We start from the raw sequence: 19,845 nt of genomic DNA, 5'->3' as shown, positions 1-19,845 counted from the left end.
CTCTCACACACACAAACGCACAAACAAACACACACTTGTGTCTAACAACTCAAAGCACTCTTTGTCTCTAAAAGTAATTGAAGCATGGTGAGTATGTCTATGGAGTCTATATACAGATGAGGATTTCATTTCCACAGATTTAGTCTCTACCTGAATGGGTTTTATGCATACAGTTCCGAAACCGATCAGGGTCGTTCTACTTGATTTCAATCACTTTTTGACCTTTTGATTTGAACAAAACTTTCCATACATGGTAGAAGTGGTCAGAAAGTTACTTTTTGGATTGGAATGCCAAAACATTTAGGAGACAGAGATGCTTAAAGTTGACCCATTTTGCATACCCCACCCTAGTATGAGACTTATCTATCAGTGGAAAAGGTAAACGGTAGAGTTTGATATCATTTAAAAGCTTACAAACAGTGTTCTCAAACTACTTTATAATTTCTTGAATATATATTTTTTTTATTGTCATTCTTTAACCTTTATCGTAAATGATCTATAAATACAGTATTTGTGCATTTGTTGAGGCTTAGAACCTATTTTACATCCTCTGAGGTGTTTGTGTTATGCCCGCCATCACATTTTTTGGTAATTGACATGAAAGATTGAAGTCCATAATTTTTATGTTCGAAACCAATCTCAAGAAATTATAAAATAGCTTCACAACCCTGTTTGTAAGCCTTTAAATTATGTAAAACTCAACCGTTTATCCTTTCCATTGATGAAGACATGGATGTCTTATGGTAGGGTGGAGTATGCAAAATGGGTCAACTGTGAGCACACCCCGATCTCCTAAATGTTTTGGCGTTCAGGTCCGAAAAGTTACATTCTGACTACTTCTACAATAGGCAAATATGTTGCTGCTACCCCCTGGGGGATGGTGTCTGGTAGTGGTAGTGAGCGGTCTAAACCAGTGGTTCTCAAACCTCTCCTCGGAGATCCCCAACTGTTCCATGTATTTGAACTATTCCACCACTAGCACCCCTAAGGCAAATAATCATCAAGTCCTTGACTAGGTGAATCAGGTGAACTAGTTCAGGGCTAAAACTAAATTGTGAAACTTCTGGGGGTCCCCGAGGAAAGGTTTGAGAAAAACTAGTCTGAACTACCTAACCTTTTCCATAACAATATGGAGCAACTACAGAGGGGGTTGTGATATGAAAAGAAAGTCTGTCTTGTTTGTGTCTTCCCCAGACAGCCATGGTTTTGTGATGTCCTTCACCTGTCTGTTCCCATCAGAGTCACAAAGTATGAGGATGTGTACGTCTGTCTGTCACTGACTAACTGTTTGATGAGAGAGACTGTTTGTATATTTTGGTGGTGGAGAAGCCAGAAGCCATCATTACTTCACCTTCTGTAAAATTACTTTATCGCTCCTGTGCACCTGCCCTTTGTCACCCCCATCCTTTCCTTTCCCTCTCTCCCATTCCCAGGTGATCCTGAACCCCACCACCAACGGACCCAAGCAGGCTGAGCTCCACAAGATGGTGGTGTCCAAGAACAGTCAGGACGCAGAGCTAAAGATCCAACTAGCTATCCGCATGGACAAACCCCCCAACATGAAGCACAGCGGGTAAGAACTACACTACCCAGTCATACTGAGGGTAAAAACGACACTACCCAGTCACACTGAGGGTAAGAACTACACTACCCAGTCATACTGAGTGTATGAAATACCATACCCAGTTGGTATGATGTTAGGTGGCAGTGGAGGTCAGGGAGAGCAGGCAAGCTTAGGTCACACTATAAAGAATTGTATAGGACCCTAGATTTTACTAGGATATATTTGTATGGATATATTGTAGGATATATTTGTATGTTTTGTGTGGAGATGTAATGAAAAACAGCAAAGTGACTAATACTTAAAGGGTTAGGCTGTAATAGAAACTGTCATAAGAACACAAGGCAAATAAAGGATAGCAGCACCCCCTAGCGGTGGCTGATAGAGGAGCTGGAGAGAGAGAAAGGGGTAGAGAGGAAGATGATGAGCTAAGTAGCAGAGGCACAGGTAACTTCTGTCTGTCAGTATGCGGACAGAACAGTTTTTTATATGAGAAGTATGTGTGTGTTCAAGTCATTCTGCCTTGTCTATTTGATTGGAATACATTATTTCAGGTACATTTTGATGATATTGAATGTATTTGATGTTGGGCTTCCTTCACTCCAGCAGAGGGCAGCCCAGCTCCATTTTTAAACCTAATGACATTCATGTCAAATCAGTGGAATAGCAAGACTGGTCTTATCTGACTAGAAAATGTCTAGGGATACTCAATTTAAGCCTAATTGAACCAATCCTTCTACTTTTCAGTGGAAAAAATCGAATTCCAGTTTGTTCTTCAGTTCATGCATCATGGACTGCAAAGTAACAAGTTGACCTTTTGACTTTGCATTGCCTACATTGCTTCTGAACAGATAGAAAACCAACAGACTTCTGAAATGATCGATGTACTATACTTTGGTGGATAATGGCACTCCACTGTCAGTGCAAGGTAGAGGTCTTCACAGATCCACCTGTATCCGAATACCCGAGTGGGTCTGGATCCAGAATTGTTAATAATGTCACAGGTCTGGGTCGGATCTGATATGATTGTCACAGGTCTCGGGTATGTGTAATTTTAACTGACTTGTCTGGAAAGTCCCTACGGATCCGAACACGACTGCTGCAGTAAAGAGAGAGAGATTGGTCGTACTTTTCACGAGAGTGGCGAATGTAGCTTGTTGTTGTTGTTAAGTTATCAAATCGACAATAGGCTACAGTCATAGAGCGTCCGTGTGTGGCAAAAGTGAGGATATATCTAATCAATGGAAGGTGAAATTAAAATTATGGAATTAAAAGGTAAAAGAGAAGGATAGGCTACAATGACCAAAAGAGAGTTGCCATATCCATAATGTTATCGAGCCAATTAAGAAGGACTATCATAGTAACTTGTAACGACATTAGAAGCTAAATTCGGGTTTCCTCAAAATAATAATTATTGCAAGCTAATAAAGGAATTTGAATAAGTGGCAAGAGAAAAGATAATTTGCCCTTATTAAATTCGCCAGATCATGTTCCAGCAATGGATGTCGATTTAACTCGCTTGACTCCTATGATTAAGCAATAAGGCACAAGGGGGTATGGTATATGGCCAATATACCACGGCTAAGGGATGTTCTCTTCACGAAGCAACGCAGAGTGCCTGAATACAGCTGTTAGCCGTGGTATATTGGCCATATACCACAAACCCCCAGGGGGCCTTATTGCTATTATAAACTGATTACCAACGTGATTAGAACAGTAAAAAGTAATGTTTTGTCATATCCGTGGTATATGGTCTGATATACCATGGCTTTCAGCCAATCAGTATTCAAGGCTCGACCCACCCAGTTTATAATTGTAAATAAATCCCCTTTGTACATGTGCATAACTATAGATACATCTGACAGCAGAGTCTGAGTGATGAAAGTTGGACAGAGGACCTCAAACTCTGAGCAAGAAACACTTGGATGAACATAAAAAACTAATGTTAGGCTATTTTCTGGTAATTGTGCTGTTATTATGTGCCAGATGTTAAGACTACAAACCGTGATAAATTGCCCGTTTGCGAGATTGACTTGTCTTTTCAATAGACATAGGCTACTGTCAAAAATCTGGGTTTATGATTCTAATAAAATTTGCCATAGTTTTCTTGGATAAAGGCAGGTAGCCTATAGCCTCTGATAGGTCTCCATCTCCTTTAATATAGTCTACAGTAGCCTAGACAAGATGTAGGCTAGATGTAAACAGAACAATTTAGCAGCTTGCTTAGTTCAAATTAACAGACTTATTTATTCAACATGAATAGCGAGGCGATTTCGCAAGAAGAAGTGCTTGTGTTTCCCAATAGCCCGCTGGAATAGGCTACTGAGGATTTGGTCATAATTTCAATCACTGAATTAAATATTAATAATATGTGTATGAACTGAATATGCTTGTCAACGACAGCCAGTGTTTATTTTTTAGAATTAGTTTTACCTGCCTAATCTGACTACTGTTACCGTCAATCTAATGTGTTCATAATAACACAAGGCTACAACAACTATAAACTGAAGTTATAGGTTATTTATTAAACTGTTTTGCCAGCTCCAGGTAGGCTATACAAGTGGCACAAATTGATTTGCAATGACTCCAGTGATATCGTCATTTCAACATATTTATTGTATCAAATGGTAGCCTGCAATGGCATATCAATTAATAAACTACTTGATGGCCAACAGATGCAAATGTATTACTCTTCACATTTAGCCTAATGTCAGTTTCATAACTTCCATTTCAAATGTCTACTCGAGACCCAAGAACTGAGCACGCATAAAGCACTTTGCTTGATACCGTATACTTTAAGCAGTTCAACATTAGAATGCAGTTTAAACCACCTCCGAGCGTATTTATGTAATATGCTCTAGTGCGCCCAAAGTCGTTTTCCAGTGCATTGTCCGCATTATTTATTGATGTGCATCAGTTCTAGCGTATTAATATGTTTTATGGAAAAAGGGTTGGAAATAGGTGTCTTCACAATCTAAATTGCCTACCTACAACTGGTAAAAAGTTGCCACAACATGCGTGCTGCTCTGTCTCCTCTTGCTCACGTGACTCAGCCAATAACTATTGTGCTCTCTCTCTCACACACACACACACACACACACACACACTCCTCACTCAGCAACAGCCTGCCTGACAGTCAGCAGCAGGTCACAGTGAAATATATATTTTTGAAGAGAAATACCATGGCGGCCGCGGTGCAACTTAGAAATAGCCCAAAAACCTGCAACCAATACATTTTCACCCGCGACATCGTTTTCAAAGTGGCCCAATTCAGCTCGAAAACCGCAAACATGGCAACATTGCTGCTCCCTGTGTCACTTGATCACAGTACGGCCCCTCCCCCACTGTCTAGAGTGGCACCTCTCCCTTTATCAGCTCCGGATAATAAAGTAGCTTAAAACATATATTTTCTTCTGCATCCCTCACTCGGATCGGGTGTGTATCCGCCCAGGTCTGTACGGAACTGGTCTAGTTGTCCTCGGGTCCATTTGGAAGGGGACTCGATATAATAAAAACAGTTTTTATGCATATCGGAACCCGGCAGGAAAGCCCCAGGTCCATCTTTTTGGACCTGTGAAGACCTCTCGTGCAATTCCCCTGGGAGGATTGGCTGAGGTCTACAACAGTGCCCCCGCCTCCCTTATGGGCAGCATTGTGAGATCACCTCATAACTATGGCTCTGCTAATTAAGGAAGAGAACCGGGGTGCTGAGTGAAGTGTGTGTTCGTATTTGCACATGCACACTCTTGCAAGTGTGTGTATGTGTCAGTCTATCTGGATGGTAAGTGGCTCCCCCTAATTGGCTAGTGCCTTCAAAAGTTTATTACCATCTCAGCTGACCCTTGGAGTGTCAAGGAGGACACCAGGGCATACACACACACACACACACACACACACACACACACACACACACTAGGCACACACACAAACACACTAGGCACACACACACACACACTAACTAGACACACACACACACACACTAGGCACACACACAAACACACTAGGCACACACATAAACACACTAGGCACACACATAAACACACTAGGCACACACATAAACACACTAGGCACACACACAAACACACTAGGCACACACACAAACACACTAGGCACACACACAAACACACTAGGCACACACACAAACACACTAGGCACACACATAAACACACTAGGCACACACATAAACACACTAGGCACACACATAAACACACTAGGCACACCTGAGGACTGTCCATTCTAGGAAATAAGAAAGAAAGCGAGCAAAGGGGGAGAGAGAGACAGAGAGGAGGGGGAGAAAGAGAGACAGACTGACAGACATACAGAGAGATGGAGAGGTTGGATTTTCAGGTTGAGTGCTTCACCATTAAAAGCAGCCATCTGTTGATGGGAGCCGAAGAGGCAGAGAAGAGAAGATGGAGCTCTGTCTCAGCTCTCCCAAAGACTGCAATCTGCCACCACCTCCAACCTACCAGAAAAAGGGGAGAAGGGGGAAGTGCGAGGGAGTGAGTTAAAGAGAGGGGGAGAGCGAGAAGAGACACAGGGTGGGTTCTGGCTCAGTTCTCCCAAAGACTGAAAGACTGCAATCTGACACCAACATCAGAGAGAGAGAGAGTTGGCCACACCCCACAGGAAGCAGAATTTGAATTGAAGGAAGTATAATTTATTAATGCGAAGAATACAAATACCATTTCAAATATTTGTTTGATTATATTTCAGATATCAAACAGTATTTTTCATTGTCAAAATAAATGTATTTGTTTCTGATATTTAAAACATTGAGGGAATTATAGACAACCCACATGTCCTTAGGATATTTAGAGACCACTGTAATTATTTAAAATAGTTTTAGGGACAGATCGAAATTCAGTGGGGGGTGGGGCTGGTCCATCTCAAAGTGTTATAAAAAAAATGCACCCCCCTCCCCAACGTTAACAATATTTTCACATGACCCTCCCCTTGTACTGTAAAATATATCGAACAACCTCCCCCCCTCATAGAATTAACTCAGATAATGTTTACGACCACAAATAACAATAACTGTAGTGACCCTGTGTTTCTAAATGTGTATATCGACTTTGCCACTTCAGCATGCTTTTGTGGCACAGTCGATGCAACGCAAGGCTACAGGCCACAAGGTTGAGGGTTCACCGACCACCACGGATGAGCTCAGTCTCCCTGCCTGTTTCATTACACTACAATCAGAGCCGGCTGCAGACAATGATCAGCTAGGGGGATATCATATTCCCAACATTTTTGATGCCATATTTAAAATTATATAAAAAATAGTACCAGTCAAAGTTTGGACACACCTACTCATTCCAGGTTTTTAAATTTTTTGTAGAATTGTAGAATAATAGTGAAGACATTAAAACTATGAAATAACACATATGGAATCATGTATTACCCCAAAAAGTGTTAAACAAATCAAAATATTTTCTATATTTGAGATTCTTCAAAGTAGCCACCCTTTGCCCAGCTTTGCAGACTCTTGGCATTCTCTCAACCATGAACTCTCTCAACCATGAACTACTCACTTGGAATGGATTTCAATTAACAGGTGTTCCTTGTTAAAAGTGAATTTGTGGAATTTCTTTCCTTCTTAATGCGTTTGAGCCAATCAGTTGTGTTGTGACAAGGTAGGGATGGTATACAGAAGATAGCCCTATTTGGTAAAAGACCAAGTCCATATTATGGCAAGAACAGCTAAATAACCAAAGAGAAACTACAGTCCATCATTACTTTAAGACATTAAGGTCAGTCAATATGGAACATTTCAAGAACTTTTAAAGTTTTGTCAAGTGCAGTCGCAAAAACCATCAAGCACTATGATGAAACTGACTCTCATAAGGACCGCCACAGGAAAGGAAGACCCAGAGTTACCTCTGCTGCAAAGGATAGTCACAGAGTTCAAGTAACAGACACATCTCCACATCAACTTTTTCACAAACTGATTTTTGCAGTTCGTTCCAGTCATTGGCAGCAGAGAACTGGAAGGAGAGGCGGCCAATTGGCATTGGGGGTGACCAGTGAGATATACCTGCTGGAGTGAGTGCTACGGGTGGGTGCTGCTACGGTGACCAGTGAGATGAGATAAGGCGGGGCTTTACCTAGCAGAGACTTGTAGATGACCTGGAGCCAGTGGGTTTGGCGACGAGTATGAAGCGAGGGCCAGCCAACGAGAGCATACAGGTCGCAGTGGTGGGTAGTATATGGGGCTTTGGTGACAAAACGGATGGCACTGTGATAGACTGCATCCAATTTGCTGAGTAGAGTGTTGGAGGCTATTTTGTAAATGACATCGCCGAAGTCGAGGATCGGTAGGATGGTCAGTTTTACGAGGGTATGTTTGGCAGCATGAGTGAAGGATGCTTTGTGTCATGAATTCCGCCGAAGTTGGTCCCTCTCCTTGTTTGGGCGGCGTTCGGCAGTCAACGTCACCGGCCTTCTAGCCACCGCCGATCCACTTTTCATTTTCCATTTGTTTTGTCTTAGTCTTACACACCTGGTTTCACTCACCCAATTACCTGTTTATTATTTAACCCTCTGTTCCCCATGTTTGTGAGTGATTGTTTGTTGTATTGTTTTCCGTATTGTGGGCTTGGTAATTCTCTTGTATTTTGATGACTCTGAGTAAATTTACTCATCTCTGCTGTCCTGCGCCTGACTCCTCTGCACCAGCTACACATAGATCCTTACACTTTGTTGCGAAATAGGAAGCCGATTCTAGTTTTAATTTTGGATTGGACATGTTTAATGTGAGTCTGGAAGGAGAGTTTACAGTCTAACCAGACACCTAGGTATTTGTAGTTGTCCACATATTCTAACTCAAAACCGTTCAGAGTAGTGATGCTGGATGGGCGGGCAGGTGCGGGCAGCGATCGGTTGAAGAGCATGCATTTAGTTTAAGAGCAGTTAGAGACCACGGAAGGAGAATTGAAGCTCATCTGGAGGTTAGTTAACACAGTGTCCAAAGAATGGCCAGAGGTATAGATAATGGTGTCGTCTGCATAGAGGTGGATCAAAGAATCACCATCAGTGAGAGCGACATCATTGATGTATACAGAGAAGAGAGTCGGCCCGAGAATTGAACCCTGTGTCACCCCTATAGAGACTGCCAGAGGTCCGGACAACAGGCCCTCCGATTTGACACACAAAACTCTATCGGAGAAGTAGTTGGTGAACCAGGCAAGGCAGTCATTTGAGAAACCAAGGCTGTTGAGTCTGCCAATAAGAATGTTGTGATTGACAGAGTCGAAAGCCTTAGCCAGGTCGATGAATACGGCTGCACAGTAATGTCTCTTATCGATGGCGGTTATGATATCGTTTAGGACCTTGAGCGTGGCTGAGGTGCACCCATGACCAGCTCTGAAACCAGATTGCATAGTGGTCAAGGTACGTTGAGATTCGAAATGGTTGGTAATCTGTTTGTTAACTTGGCTTTTAAAGACCTTAGAATGGCAGGGTAGAATAGATTTAGGTCTGTTGCAGTTTGGGTCTAGAGTGTCTCCCCCTTTGAAGAGGGGGATGACCGCGGCAGCTTTCCAATCTATGGGAATCTCAGACGATACGAAAGAGAGGTTGAACAGGCTAGTAATAGGGGTGGCAACAATTTCGGCAGATAATTTTAGAAAGAGAGAGTCCAGATTGTCTAGCCCAGCTGATTTGTAGGGGTCCATATTTTCCAGCTTTTTCAGAACATCAGCTATCTGGATTTGGGTGAAGGAGAAGTGGGGGAGGTTTGAGCGAGTTGCTGGGGGAGGGCGAGGCTGTTGACCGGGATAGGGGTAGCCGGGTGGAAAGCATGGCCAGCCGTAGAAAAATGCTTATTGAAATTCTCAACTATTGTGGTGACAGTGTTCCCTAGCCTCAGTGTAGTGGGCAATTGGGAGGAGGTGCTCTTATTCTCCATGGACTTTACAGTGTCCCAGGACTTTTTTGAGTTTGTGCTACAGGATGCAAATTTCTGCTTGAAAAAGCTAGCCTTTGCTTTCCTAACTGCCTGTGTATATTTGTTCCTAACTTCCCTGAAAAGTTGCATATCACGGGGCTGTTCGATGCTAATGCAGAACGCCACAGGATGTTTTTGTGCTGGTCAAGGGCAGTCAGGTCTGGAGAGAACCAAGGACTATATCTGTTCCTGTTTTTTTTTAAATGAATGGGGCATGCTTATTTAAGATGGTGAGGAAGGCACTTTTAAAGAATAACCAGGCATCCTCTACTGACGGAATGAGGTCAATATCCTTCCAAGATACCTGGGCCAGGTCGATTAGAACGGACTGCTTGCTGAAGTGTTTTAGGGAGCGTTTGACAGTGATGAGGGGTGGTTGTTTGACTGCAGACCCATTACGGATGCAGGCAATGAGGCAGTGATCGCTGAGATCTTGGTTGAAAACAGCAGAGGTGTATTTGGAGGGCAGTTGGTTAGGATGATATCTAGGAGGGTGCCCGTGTTTACGGATTTGGGGTTGTAGCTGGTGGGTTCATTGATAATTTCTCTATAGCTAGGTTTCCATTGAGTTGACAGATTTTCGTGTGAATAATCTAAAATCTTAATTAAAAACAATATACAATTTCAGAGTTTCCTTTAGTAAAATTTGGCGCTGGACAATATGACAGTGACGATTTTAATTTACCGGACATTTGAGAAATTTCACGGACATCTATATGCATTCAGATCCAACATGGCGCAGCCAGCTCCATCAATAAACGAGGGATATTGGCCAAATGAGCCACATTTTATGTGTCCTTAAAAACAGCCTATAACAAATGACAAAAACACTATTCCTTGTGTTTTGATGTGTAGAATATGCAAACTTTATAGCCTATTTTTATTTTTTTATTTTTTATTTCACTTTTATTTAATCAGGTAGGCCAGTTGAGAGCAAGTTCTCATTTACAACTGCGAGCTGGCCAAGATAAAGCAAAGCAGTGCGACAAAAATAATAACAAAGAGTTACACATGGGATAAACAAATGTACAGTCAGGGGTTTGGCTACTTTCTTAAAACAATAATTGTCGTCCACACGGTTCAGCTGTCAGAGATTTGAGCACTAAATGTATTAGGGCGTTGCATGCGTAGGCCGATAGGCTTAGGTGTCCACTGAATGATATTAATATCAAAATAAATAAATAAAACAAATTATATACAGTACTGAGCAAAAGTTTTAGGCAGGTGTAAAAAAATGCTGTAAAGTAAGAATGCTTTCAAAAATAGACATGTTAATAGTTTATATTTATCAATGAGCAAAATGCAAAGTGAGTGAACAGAAGAAAAATCTAATCTACGCCTTCAAAACAGCGTCAACTCTTCTAGGTACACTTGCACAAACGCTTTGAAGGAACTCGGCAGGTAGGTTGGCCCAAACATCTTGGAGAACTAAGCACAGTTCTTCTGTGGATTTAGGCAGCCTCAGGTGCTTCTCTCTCTTCATGTAATCCCAGACAGACTCGATGATGTTGAGATCAGGGCTCTGTGGGGGCCATACCATCACTTCCAGGACTCCTTGTTCTTCTTTACGCTGAAGATAGTTATTAATGACTTTCGCTGTATGTTTGGGGTCGTTGTCATGCTGCAGAATAAATTTGGGGCCAATCAGATGCCTCCCTGATGGTATTGCATGATGGATAATATCTGCCTGTACTTCTCAGCATTGAGGAGACCATTAATTCTGACCAAATCCCCAACTCCATTTACAGAAATTCAGCCCCAAACTTGAAAGGAACCTCCACCATGCTTCACTGTTGCCTGCATACACTCATTCCTGTACCACTCTCCAGCCCTTCGGCGAACAAACTCCCTTCTGCTACAGCCAAATATTTCAAATTTTGACTCATCAGTCCAGAGCACCTGCTGATATTTTTCTACTCCCCAGTTCCTGTGTTTTCGTGCATAGTTGAGTCGCGTGGCCTTGTGTCCACGTCGGAGGCATGGTTTTTTGGCCGCAAGTCTTCGATGAAGGCCACTTCTGACTAGACTTCTCCGGACAGTAGATGGGTGTACCAGTGTCCCACTGTTTTCTGCCAATTCTGAGCTGATGGCACTGCTGGACATCTTCCGATTGTGAAGGGAAGTAAGCATGATGTGTCTTTCATCTGCTACAGTAAGTTTCCTTGGCCGACCACTGCGTCTACGGTCCTCAACGTTGCCCGTTTCTTTGTGCTTCTTCAAAAGAGCTTGGACAGCACATCTGGAAACCCCTGTCTGCCTTGACATTTCTTCCTGGGAGAGACCTTTCTGATGCAGTATAACTACCTTGTCTTGTTGCTGTGCTCAGTCTTGCCATGGTGTATGATTTTTGACAGTAAACTGTCTTCAGCAACCTCACCTTGTTAACGGAGTTTGGCTGTTCCTCACCCAGTTTTATTCCTCCCACACTGTTGTTTCTGTTTCAGTTAATGATTGTGTTTCAACCTACATATTTCATTGATAATCATTAGGACCTGTTTGGTGTAATTGTTTAATCATACACCTGACTATATGCCTACAAAATCCCTGACTTTGTGCATGTGAAGAATTGATGCTGTTTTGAAGGCAAAAGCTGGTCACACCAAATATGGATTTGATTTAAATGTTTCTTCTGTTCACTCACTTTGCATTTAGTTAATTGATAAAAATCTATTAACATGTCTATTTTTGAAAGCTTTCTCACTTTACAGCATTTTTTCACACCTGCCTAAAACTTTTGCAAAGTCAGTACTGTGTGTGTGTGTGTGTGTGTGTGTGTGTGTGTGTGTGTGTGTGTGTACACACACACACACACACACACACACACACACACACACACACACACACACACACACACACACACAACCGGTCAAAAGTTTTAGAACACCTACTCATTAAAGGGTTTTTCTTTATTTAGATTATTTTCTACATTGTAGAATAATAGTGAAGATATCAAAACAATGAAATAACACATATGGAATCATGTAGTAACCAAACAAAAACGATTAAACAGAACAAAGTATATTTTATAATTGAGATTCTTAAAAGTAGCCACCCCTGGCCTTGATGACAGCTTTGCACACTTGGCATTCTCTCAACCACCTTCATTAGGTAGTCACCTGGAATGTTTTTCCAACAGTCTTGAAGGAGTTCCCACATATGCTGAGCACTTATTGGCTGCTTTTCCTTTACTCTGCGGTCCAACTCATCCCAAACCATCTCAATTGGGTTGTGGTCAGTTGATTGTGGAGGCCAGGTCATCTGATTCAGCACTCCATCACTCTCTTTATTGGTCAAATAGCCCTTACACAGCCTGGAGGTGTGTTTTGGTTCATTGTCCTGTTGAAAAAAAATGATAGTCCCACTAAGCGCAAATCAGATGGGATGGCGTATTGCTGCAGAATGCTGTGGTAGCCAATGCTGGTTAAGTATACCTTGAATTCTAAATAAATCACAGACATTGTCACCAGCAAAGCACCCCCACACCATCACACTCCCACCTCCATGCTTCACGATGGAAACCACACAGGCGGAGATCATCCATTCAGCTACTCTGCGTCAGACCAAAGGACAGATTTCCACCGGTCTAATGTGAATTGCTCATATTTCTTGGCTTAAGCAAGTCTCTTCTTCTTATTGGTGTCCTTTAGTAGTGGTTTCTTTGCATCAATTCGACCATGAAGGCTTGATTCACTCAGTCTCCTCTGAACAGTTGATGTTGAAATGTATCTGTTACTTGAACTCTGAGAAGCATTTATTTGGGCTGCAATCTGAGGTGCAGTTAATTGCCGATTTCTGAGGCTGGTAACTCTAATGAACTTGTTCTCTGCAGCAGAGGTAACTCTGGGTCTTCCTTTCCTGTTGAAATTTAGAAATGTTCCATATTGACTGACCTTCATGTCTTAAAGTAATGATGGTTCTCTTTGCTTATTTGAGCTGTTCTTGCCATTATATGGACTTAGCCTGATTTGGTAAAATACCATCTTCTGTATACCAACCCGACCTTGTCACAACCCAACTGATTGGCTTAAACGCATTAAGAAGGAAAGAAATTCCACAAATTCACTTTTAGCAAAGGACACCTGTTAATTGACTACCTCATGAAGCTGGTTGAGAGAACACTTTTTTGGTTACTACATGATTCCATATGTGTTATTTCATAGTTTTGTTGTCTTCATTATTATTCTACAATGTAGAAAATAGTAAAAATAAAAACCCTTGAATGAGTAGCTTTTGGTACTGTATATATAATGCCTATATAAAGGAAGAGAAGCTTAGGCCTATCCCCAGAGTTATAGAGATATACAGGTGGCATGCTACGACACTGACATGTATTTCTTTATATCAGATGGCAACTGCCTCTGCTATACAGATATAGACGTACAGAAGGATGGTATTTCGTAATTCAAATATTTCGTATAAAGATTAACATTATGTTGTTTGATTATAGGAGTAACTCTGGAAGGCCTGAAACAGACTTCCTCATCTCAAGTTCAACTGTTGGAGTCAGTTGGAGCACCGGGGTGCACTGCCTTCATATCATAGGCCTGCAGTAGCTGAAGCTTAATAATAGCCACACCATACCAAACCTTCACAAACGTGTCTAAACTTTATTAGGGTAATATCAAAAGTAAGTCAAGCATTGTTTATAGGGAAAATACGAGCAGAATAGCAAATGTAAACCAGTGAAAAAAATGTGCTACCCTCCCCTGTACCCATTAAGAAAACACACAACCCCTCTAAAAGCAAAAGATTTAAGTTTGACAACCATCCCCTATTTTGGACCACCCCTCCCCCAGTAAACTTTGATCTGTCCCATAGAAGAATGCCTTAATTGTTTAAAATGTTTCAACCAGATGCTGCATGGCATTGGTAACCATGCATGATGTCAACATAAATGTTTGTATATTGATGTGTAGAATAAACAAGCCATTTCAATTTAATTAAATCAAATTCTACTTTAATTCAAATTCAATTCAAGTTATGCTTCCTGTGGGGTGTGGCCAATGCAATTCAAATTCCAAAATTCAATTGGAATTAAAGATCAATTCACAACTCAATTCAGAATTGACCACAACCCTGATATACAGTACATACATAAACAGAGGAGCGTTTTCATGCTCGCTCTGTCTCCTCTCTCTTTCTCTCTACTCTTCACTTAAAACAAAGTTGTTATTTATAGTCATTCAGCACATTTACTCTCTCTCCCTCTGTGTCTGCCTTCCTCCCCATCTCTGTCTACCTCCCTGCTCACCTTTCCTATCTATTTCTCTATATCCCTCTCTCTTCATCCTCTCTCACACTCTTTCAATTCACCGTCGGAAAGTTAAGGACTCTTGCTCTTGCTCTCCTCTTCTCCCACCCCTCCCTTTTCTCAATCCTTTACATTCAGATACCCCCTCATTTTTTTCTGCCTCTCTGTCTCTGTCTCTTCACCCCCTTTTTTTCTCTTTGGGGACACATGTGTGAGTGAATGGGCTCCATCCACTCTGGTATTACTGTTTTTGTTCCTGTGTTTTTCTCCCCCCTCTCTCCCAATTTAAATTATATTTAATTTGCTTTATTGGCATGACGTAACAATGTACATATTTCCAAAGCATACTGTACTTTGATACATTTACAATATTAACATAATTAAAATAATAATAATCCATATTGTCAACGGGACAATCAGTAACAACAATAATCAAGGGTAAAAATAACCATGCAATCGGCAATAACAATGGCATAGAGGACATGTGCAGGTTGGTTGGTCTGTCAGACACTGTCCCTCATTTTAAGGCAGGCAGCAATGTAGTGCGCTGCCAACCCACAGCTCTCTGCGTCTTCCCCCAACAGGACGGGTAGCCTTTTTTCATCAGAGAGGTCTTTGAAACCTTGAATAAGGGTTTCAAATTTGGGGAAATGACACTCTCTAATTGTTTTATATATTTGAAAAATTTGGTCAGGAAGTGTAGCTCTGTCTCAGGTTCTGCTGTGGTGCTGTGGTTGCACAGCCTTCTACAGGGAGCCAGGTTTTCCTGTATCTACCTTTCTCAATGGCAAGGCTGTGCTTACAAGATCTCTCTCTCTCAGGGCATCACTACAGACACCCTGGTTCGATTCCTGGCTGTATCACAACCGGCCGTGATTGGGAGTCCCATAGGGCAGCGCACAATTGGCCCAGCATTGTTCGGGTTGGGCCGGTGTAGGCCGTCATTGTAAATAAGAATTTGTTCTTAACTGACCTAGTTAAATAAAGGTTACATTTAAATTAAAAAAATATCTACTGGTGATAAGAGCCTTTTGAAAGGGGCCGTGGGGCTACCAATAATGACTGGAAGACAATGGAGTCAGGACAGACACCACCAGGGTGTATGTGCATGTGTGTAGGAACCTGTTTTTTACTAAGGGGTTTGTGTGGACATTGAGAAAGCTTGAGAATGTAAAACGTGCATAGTACTTCGCAACATTTAGGTGCAGTTCTAACAAATGTCCACACAGGTGCATTGTTACTCCAAAACTTGAAGTAGCTGCAGGGTTGATGTTGCAGCCTATTTCTTTAGTTTTTGTCCAGTTTTAGTTTTTATCAATACCTATTTACTTATCTAAATGTTCAAATAATTAATATACTGTGTTTAACATTTTAAACAATTGAGAAGATTGGTAGATGGTAATTATTAGGACAAATCTGAAAAAAAATGCTTAAAATGCTTGATTGAATCAAATTTGACCTCACTTTAATTTATTTGTTTATTTTTTATCTAGAGATCTCTGACAATTCTTGATAGGCTTAAATGGTAGTCTTTTCTATCTAGTTGCCTTGTTATCCCTTTTGATTATAACCTTCTTTTAATGTGAACTTAAACCCCTTTTGACAATGTAATTTCTGAAGATATTTTGTTTATCACTTAATATGTTTTATTTGGTTCACCCTAGCAATCTCGATCAATGGCTCTCTTTGCCATGGTAAGCACTGGCTTTTCTCATACAAGTGACAGTTTAATCTACTGTGACTGCTCTCTCTCTTTGTAGAGTTAATTTGATTAATTAAAAAATTGCCTAAGCCTACCACGCTGCACCTTGGTCCAATCTTTATGACGAGTGTAACAGAAGATCCCACCACCAAGTGACCAAGCAGTGTGCCCAGGAGTGGAGGACATCCTGGACCTGGGAGGAGGTAATGGCAGGGGACAAGACCCTGCCATGGAAGCAGGCGGAGGCAGCAAGAGAGGAACGGCGACGAGACCAGGAATCAAGGAGATGACGGAAACCCAAGAGGCAGCCTCAAAAAAAAAAATTGGGGGGGGGGCACACGGGGTGGCGAGCGGAGCAAAGGTGGGAACAAGAACCAACTCCCTGTAATTACGATGAGGAGTTGGTCATGGTTCAGATACCATGCTTTGTGGAGATACGCAATGTGTCTCCAGTGCGCATCCACAGCCCGGTGCGTTCTGTGCCAGCTCCTCGCACTTGCCGTGCGAAAGTGAGCATCCAGCCAGCACGGGTTGTGCCGGCTCAGCGCTCCTGGTCTCCAGTACGCCTCCTCGGTCCAGGATATCCTGCTCTGGCTCTACGCACTGTGTCGCCAATGCGCCTTCACAGCCCAGTGCGTCCTGTACCAGCGTCCCACACTTGCCGGGCTAAAGTGAGCATCCAGCCAGGACGGGTTGTGCCAGCTCTACGCTCCAGACCTCCAGTACGCCTCGGTCCAGGATATCCTGTGCCAGCTCCGTGCACCCGGTCTACAGTGTGTCTCCCCAGCCCGGTACGACCTGTGCCTGCTCCACGCACCCGGCCTCCAGTGCATCTCTCCAGCCTGGTGCGCCCTGTGCCTGCTCCACGCACCCAGCCTCCAGTGCATCTCCCCAGCCTGGTGCGCCCTGTGCCAGCTCCACGCACGAAGCCTCCAGTGATGAGCCATGGCCCGAAGCCTGCAGGGATGATCCATGGCCCGAAGCCTGCAGGGATGATCCATGGCCCGGAGCCTGCAGGGATGATCCATGGCCCGGAGCCTGCAGGGATGATCCATGGCCCGGAGCCTGCAGGGATGATCCATGGCCCGGAGCCTGCAGGGATGATCCATGGCCCGGAGCCTCCAGTGACGATCCATGGCCCGGAGCCTCCAGTGACGATCCATGGCCCGGAGCCTCCAGTGACGATCCATGGCCCGGAGCCTCCAGTGACGATCCATGGCCCGGAGCCTCCAGTGACGATCCATGGCCCGGAGCCTCCAGTGACGATCCACGGCCCGGAGCCTCCAGTGACGATCCACGGCCCGGAGCCTCCAGTGACGATCCACGGCCCGGAGCCTCCAGTGACGATCCACGGCCCGGAGCCTCCAGTGACGATCCACGGCCCGGAGCCTCCAGTGACGAGCCACGGCCCGGAGCCTCCAGTGAAGAGCCACGGCCCGGAGCCTCCAGTGAAGAGCCACGGCCCGGAGCCTCCAGTGAAGAGCCACGGCCCGGAGCCTCCAGTGAAGAGCCACGGCCCGGAGCCTCCAGTGAAGAGCCACGGCCCGGAGCCTCCAGTGAAGAGCCACGGCCCGGAGCCTCCAGTGAAGAGCCACGGCCCGGAGCCTCCAGTGAAGAGCCACGGCCCGGAGCCTCCAGTGAAGAGCCACGGCCCGGAGCCTCCAGTGAAGAGCCACGGCCCGGAGCCTCCAGTGAAGAGCCACGGCCCGGAGCCTCCAGTGAAGAGCCACGGCCCGGAGCCTCCAGTGAAGAGCCAAGGCCTGGAGCCTCCGGGGACGGTCGGCAGTCCAGAGCCTCCGGCGACGGTCGGCAGTCCAGAGCCTCCGGCGACAATCCACGGTCCGGTTCCATGGAAGTGGGGGGAGCCTCAAGCGGAGCGGGGTCTACGTCCCGCACCGGAGCCTCCACCGAGAGATGCCCACCCGAACCCTCCCCTATAGGTTCAGGTTTGCGGCCGGAGTCCGCACCTTTGGGGGGGGTACTGTCACGCCCTGACCTTAGAGAGCCTGTTTTATTCTCTATTTTGTTAGGTCAGGGTGTGACTTGGGTGGGCATATCTGTTTCTATTTCTTTGTTGGCCTAGTATGGTTCCCAATCAGAGGCAGCTGTTTATCGTTGTCTCTGATTGGGGATCATACTTAGGCAGCCCTTTTTCCCACCTGTGATTGTGGGAGCTTGTTTGTGTGTAGTTGCGTTCTACACTGCATGTAGCTTTATGTTAGTTTTTGTATTTTTGTTGTTTTTCCCGGGGTGTCATTTTTAATAAAAGAAAATGTACGCCTACCACGCTGCACCTTGGTCTCATTCCAACAACGGACGTAACATATAGACTAGGCCTACTAATGAAAACATAAACACGTGTACTTGGCTTTAGGAAGTGCATGAGCAGCATGCATTGTATCAAGGACAGAAAATGATCCTGCGGCCGCGTGTTTATTGGTCCGCACCTCTGGGGTTGCAAATGGCATTGTGAGTGGCTGAAAGGTGTTTGAGTATGAACAGCAAATAATTTTCACAAGTGGATGATTACATCTGCCACATGTTAACCCAACTCCCGGAGAATGGCCCAGATTTTCAGATCCGCATTCACGAGGGCTTCCAACCTGGACTGGAGGCCTTTTCATAAAGGGCAGCCCCTCCTCTTTACAAAGTGTTTTCACAATCTATGGATTTCCCCCTTCCACTTTCCCATATCCCACACGCGTTATTCCCCATTGTTTGACTTCCATGAATTGGCGATTTGATTATGGAGCTTCCAGATTTTAATAATTCGATTTCTGACAATGGTAAAGTTTTCCAAGGGAAGAGACTCAGAACATTTTCTTGATTGTGTCATGGCTGAAATTATTATCAATCACGAAGCAATATGCTTCTACAATTTGGCCTATCACAGTTGGTATTTGCAATTCATAAATTAGGCCTACCCTTTGTCACAATATTTGCAGCATAAACCTCAATAAAATGTTGTAAACCTATAATTTCTCACTGTGCTGGTAATAGTGTATTTTTTTTATAAGAACATGTCTTATGTTCTCAGTGAATGATAAAATAGTCTATATTCTTGGAAATATTTTTGTAAAAGAGCTGCTCAATATTAGATTTTTGGATTTAACCTACCTACCTTGGTCACCTGACTAATTCTTTCAATGACTCCATGATGACCAAATAAATAGAGCATATACTGGAGCTGTGTCTTGTTGTCATCTGGACATCTTGTCATTTGTAGATGCAACTTGTGTTTTATATTTTATAAATAATATATTAAGTTGAATTCATATTGAATTGTATTTGCTTTGGGTTAATACTTCTTCAAATATATAATCCCAACAGTGGTAAATGAGTTTGAGTTCCATCTTCACAGTAATAAAACACAGTTAACATTA

At 43.4% G+C, this 19,845-nt stretch overlaps 1 protein-coding gene across 1 annotated transcript in view; it reads left to right on the top strand.

Annotated features, from left to right (window-relative positions):
* Positions 1-19,845, top strand: part of LOC115197785 (calcium-dependent secretion activator 2-like) — a 207,765-nt gene that overhangs the window by 87,135 nt on the left and 100,785 nt on the right. Inside the window, exon 7 of the mRNA XM_029759577.1 lies at positions 1,434-1,573. Coding sequence (XP_029615437.1) covers positions 1,434-1,573 — 140 coding nt within the window. The remainder of the gene's footprint in view (positions 1-1,433; positions 1,574-19,845) is intronic.

This window comes from Salmo trutta, chromosome 7 (genome assembly GCF_901001165.1).
Source record: "Salmo trutta chromosome 7, fSalTru1.1, whole genome shotgun sequence".
Taxonomy (NCBI): Eukaryota; Metazoa; Chordata; class Actinopteri; order Salmoniformes; family Salmonidae; genus Salmo; species Salmo trutta.
Note: the sequence above shows the minus strand (reverse complement) of the source record. Positions and strands in the feature narration are given on the sequence as shown.